Genomic DNA, 5546 nt, shown 5'->3' with positions numbered 1-5546 from the left:
GGGAATGGGAGCAGTAACAAAGGTGTTGCGTTTATATTTTTGTTGAGTGTATATATATATATATGTGTGTATATGACAGAGAGGATGACTCTTTCTCCATGTCCTTTGCTGAACAGAATGGATATTAATCTACCTGGTTTAAAAATTCATAAAAGACAGTTTTATAGATGTCTGTGTTATAATGCACCATATCAAGTCACCTTCATTCACATGTGGTACATCCTATCTTCTTTATATTGATGTCTTTTACTGCTTTTTTTTCTAAAGTATTATCTTAGTAGAATAAAATCAACATACAACTACATAAAAGAAAATTCAAATCGGTTCAGCCTCAGGATGACGCAACTTCATATCGCATGACTGAGTCAATTCTTTTCATCAGCACTGTACTTTTCCTCCTCTGCTTTGTCTTTGTTCAGGAGGTGTGTGGTCTAATAAATGGAGTGGCTAATTTATTGAAAAGCCCAGACATTTAATCAAAGCAGCATACGGTGGAGAACTCATTAAAAAACTATTAGATTGGACTAAGTGTTCAATTCCAGCTTGTGGCACACTCATTTCTTCATGCCACTTGCTGTCCTCACATACCTGCAACCACACTCACATGGTGAAATTGGGTGGTATGACGAGGAAAACAGCAACAGGGAAACAGGGCATAGCTAAAGGGATATTATTGAGACTGTGACTATTTAAAAAATACAGAAAGCAATACATGTAATACTTGTAGAGACATGTACACATTTACAGTACTCCTAACATTACAGCGTCAATATGTGCATGAACAAGATACTCTCATGCTTTCTTGCCCTTCAATCTCCCTAATGACAAACTAATATACAAAGACATACTACCAGCTAGCATCTCTGTGCACACATGGCTCATCCATCAATCGACCACCCCATCTCCTAGGAGACTTTCCTCCCACCCCTCCAGCCCTTCTCAAACATCAGACAGCAGTCCTGGGAGCTGAGGGCAGGGCCACAGTTCCTCATCTCTCCTGTGTCCTTTTTGGTAGCATGCCACTATTTAACCTTGGCCATGCTACGCATGACAGGGTTGGAGCAGAGGATTTGGGGGAACAGGGTGAACAGATTGGTTTAGCATGCCTGGTCGCTCCCGCCTTCCTCAACTATCTATCTGGGCACAGAAGCAAGGAGAGGAAGAGGGAGGAGAATGAGAAAGATGAGGCCATGTGCCCCAGGAAGAGCTCCCCTAACTGGGCAGTCAGCCCAGACAGACAGCCTCTCATCTTCACTATCCACAAACACAGGGAGCTTTGTTCAGCCCGACAGATTTCACAATGCAGGCAGCATCTTTCTGTGTGTGGGTTAAAAGATTGCTCGTCTCCTCCTCAAGAGGTTCAGATTTTAATGGCCATTTATAATAGGGAGGTTTATTGAGAATGGAACAGCAAATATAATAAACACATCCTTCATTGTGCCCTTCAGAGTCTGCCACTCCTATCTGACTTTGCCTGCTCAGGTTTATTTAGAGGTTATAGTTTAGAATTTAGGATTATAGTTTGGGAGACTGAGAGAAGATGAAGTCAAGATGTGAATAAAGAGTCTGAACATTTGCCACCTTCATTGACAAATGCACAATCTCAAATACACATTTCTATTACCCTCTTGGCCCTCTGTGTGGAGGTGTTCGTCTGTCACTCAGGAGATATGATAATCCAAATTCACTGGTGTTGCCCTGAGGGACCCTGAGTATTTAGCTTATCCATTAATTCCCCACTGACCCCTCACACATAAACACTACCAACACTCCCACACCAAGGTCATTCGGTCATCTCTTCTTTTACTTGCTTTTACATTGTAGTGCTAGCGCTGCCTGGATAGGTAAAACACATTATCCTCTACCTCAAGAATTCTTAAAGAGAAGTTGATCCTCATGTCATAGTTGAACTGAATGAGGCATCAGTCATATCTGGCAAGGATATTTCAAGAAACAAAATTCATTACCATCAATCCGGCATAGGGCCATATTGGCCTGTGCAAATCCAAATCACTCCTTACAGATTTACTAAAAAGGCACAGTGACGGTTTTGCTTTGATTGTCATGTGACCTAAGATTGGTTACGTCTTTGACTTTGAATCCTTAGTTAACATATCTGAGGTTGAGTTTCTGTTTAGGTATTTCTGTACTCTATTGCATGAAGTTTTAATTCTTATTTTTTGAGGTTTAGATTTTTGAGGGTTTTTTTTTTAGGATCTCTGCCTGGGTTTTATTACTCTCATAAAGCTTTTCAATTTTCTAATATTATTTCTAGTGCTGTCAATAGATTAAAAATATTTAACTAATTAATCTCACAATTTTCTGTAATTAATCACAATTAATAGCAATTACTTGATCAATAGCCTGGTTTCAATTACAAGTAGTTACAAGGTTTAAAACTATAAGTAGTTTTAAACCTTGTGATCCACAAAACAGCATAAGAGTAAAAGAAGAACTGACTGCGTTACAGTCAGTGCGGGAGCAGCGGCTTCGCTCATGCGCGGTTCATTTGCAGTTTGGACGCATAGGTGTGAACATCTCCTGCAGCTGGGGGAGGACTATCCTCCGCCCGTGAGCGCTTTAGCACGGGTGAGGTGCCCACGGCAGCACTGCTGCTTGTTGAGAGTAAGAGCAATACGCCCTTTCACGTTAAAAAGTCGTCATAAGTAAGTCTCCAATAACACCAGAAAAAGTCGCCAGATTCATCGCTAGACGCTTTTTAGAAAAAAAGTCGCTAAGGGGGTCTGAAAACCCGCCAAATATACAAAGTCGCTAAGTTGGCAACACTGGTCTGAGGTAGACTTACTGAGTCCCCGATTCTCCGTGAGTGGTTTGTCGCAAGCTTGGTGACGCGTTAGCCAAAGTCCTAGCAGCATCCCCGGCTAACGTATGCTTCACGTCAGTGTGATATTTTAAGCTGGAAGTGCTTCGGTAAAAAGAAAATTCCTTCTTGCATAATTTGCATAATACTTTATGTCGGTTGACTGTTCCGTCTTGTTATTTCTTTAATACTCAAATTTTCATTGAGAGGGCCAATGTGCGTTTATCATCTTCCATATTGAGTTGATTGGTTCAGCTGCCCATCACTACCAGATCAGCTGCCCATTTGCGCATGTGCAAAGGTAACTCTATTTGGACAAACTACCCGAAATGCATTGACAGAAACATTTTAGGGATTTTGAGTCATTCTGCACTCCAGATGCGTTAATTGCGCTTAAAAAAAAAAGTATCACATTGACCGTGATGGCAGATGAATTTGCATTAACATGTTAATTTTCACAGCACTAATTATTTCCTTTTGGTTTTGCCTTAAGGCTATTATTAATTCTGTCCTTCCCTGAATTCAGAGTGAGTTCTCTTGTGCCTTTAGTTGGGTTCTTTGTTATTTTAACAGTTTAAAATTAGTTGTCTCTTGTGTCTTCCTTTAAGCTTTTTTTTTTTTTTTTTTTTGCCTGTCCCGTTTGGCTCTTTTGCCATCAGAATTGTTGTCTAAAGGCAAAGAAAGATGCCCAACGGATTTACTTTACCGGATTTACTTCCTTTAAGCTTGACTTCATTCCCTGTGATTGTCTTGATTACTGTCACCTATGTCTCATTACCCTCCTGTTTCTAGTTAAAGTGTATATATAGTGTATATATAGTCCTGTGCTTCTCCTTAGACTTGTCTGTAGTCTTTATCTTCCTCTGTTTGCTCTTAGTTTTGCCTGTTTCCCTGCAAAGACCTTAGAGTTCTGCTTGTATTCGGATTTGGCTGTAGGCATTGCATTCAACCTAATAAATGTTCACCTTTTTGTTTAAAATCCTGTATTTTGGTCCTCTACCCATCAGCTTGTGATAGTGCCAGTTAATGTATTTTAATAACATGCTTTTAAACCCAAGTAAGAATACACCTGGTAGCATTTCAAATTTCAAGTCTCTTTGCTGATTAGCTGTTTGCTATTAGTAGTATAAAATTGGACCAAAGCTAAACCTTGTGCTTTATTTTACCTCTAGATTTATATCAACTTATAGAAATTCTAATAAAGTTTGATCTTCTCTGACCAAGTGCTAACATTATAACAAGATGAGTGGGCTAGTGGAAGATCACTGCACCTCCACTTGTATCTTGCATCTCCATGTGCACCAGATCAGGATCCACATCCACACCAGATACAGACCTGGAACACAGAAGACAATCATGTCAGATGTAGATCAGACTTCAAGCTTAAAACCACATATGACTAGTCCAAGCAACACAACAGTAAAGCACAGTCAATACAATATGTTTTTTTAATAATAACAATTTGTCACTTTAATGTTTTTAGAATTTTACTTCTATATTTCCCTTTTTTACATTTTCTAATTTTAATATTGGAGCAAGACAGAAAATATGGAGAAATAAAACATGGAACAAATGGCATGACCGCACAAATTCGCTGCATTCTGTCAAATGATGTGTGTTTTAGATGTTCACATAACATGGTGAACCCAGGAAAATGTTTTTATTCATGACTCAAACCTGTTAGGGTGGTGGATGGATGTAAATGTAGAAACATTTAAGTTTGAGTGTATCATTTTAATCTTTTAAATTAAAAATCAAAGGTTAAGAAATGCTTTCCACTGTTTTTATGGAATTACCAATGTTATATGTCTAAGTTTGCAGGGGAAGACCATCTAGAACTAAACCATTCAATCATAATTTTAGACAACTTGTACATGTTGATTTCTACGCTAATTTTATTTTAGCCAATCCAGACAAAGCCCCTCCCACTACCCTGAATTCGATAGGCAGAAAATGTATGGCTGGATGGATAATATGTTATAATGTACAGTCACTGTCCACAACCCCTTTTTTCACTGGTCAGCACTTCCTGGAAAATGCACTTATCCTAACTCATGTTAACGTAGTATACTTTAAAACCATCAAAATGTTCATATGCTCCTTTTTAAAAGCACACGGATGTATACAAAAGTGCATTTGCTCTGTCTGCCCTTCAGTGAGTGGTAAACTAAACAGTTCATCTGAGTAGAACTGCATAATGTAGTCTGTAAAATATCCCCCTGGCCAGTAAAGACACAGTGGAGATTTAAAACCTTGTTACTTTTCCTATAAAGAGATTTTACAAGCAATTAGCAGACTGTGAGGGGAAGGGGAAGCAAGGTAGGAAAAGAGTTATGAGGGGTAAGGAATATCAGTCATATTGTAGGTAAAGAGAGAGCTCATAGAGGACGCTTCAGAAAAAACACTACCCACGTGAAACAGTTTACTTAAAAAATCTTATGTATTACTTTAAATAAGTTACACATTAATAAGTAATAAATAAGTCACATTTCTTTCAGCATTAGAATAATTGTCACTCACTGCTTGTTTTTCATTGCTGGGATGATACACATACGTCTCATACTCTATACATGGTGCAGGTAAAATATATATTTCTTATTAAAAACATTATTAAAAGTATTCTAAAAATTATTTGGTCGTACTAAATGCAAATGACATTTCAAAATTTTGCCAATGGTACGTTATTGTTTGTGCAATACATAAAACTTAACTTGATTGAATGGAA

At 38.3% G+C, this 5546-nt stretch overlaps 1 protein-coding gene across 5 annotated transcripts in view; it reads right to left on the bottom strand.

Moving 5' to 3' along the window:
* Window positions 1-4158, bottom strand: part of LOC102298331 (VPS10 domain-containing receptor SorCS2) — a gene marked incomplete at its 5' end in the record, with an annotated part of 69131 nt that extends 64973 nt beyond the window's left edge. For all 5 annotated transcript variants that reach the window (XM_042216621.1, XM_042216622.1, XM_042216623.1 and 2 more), the window contains 1 exon segment: window positions 4093-4158. In XM_042216621.1, the coding sequence (XP_042072555.1) occupies window positions 4093-4158 (66 nt within the window).
* Between the last annotated feature and the right edge of the window lie 1388 nt (window positions 4159-5546).

Source organism: Haplochromis burtoni, unplaced genomic scaffold, assembly GCF_018398535.1.
Source record: "Haplochromis burtoni strain Fernald_Lab_line unplaced genomic scaffold, NCSU_Asbu1 Contig_1140, whole genome shotgun sequence".
Taxonomy (NCBI): Eukaryota; Metazoa; Chordata; class Actinopteri; order Cichliformes; family Cichlidae; genus Haplochromis; species Haplochromis burtoni.
This window is presented reverse-complemented; position numbering and strand designations above follow the sequence as displayed.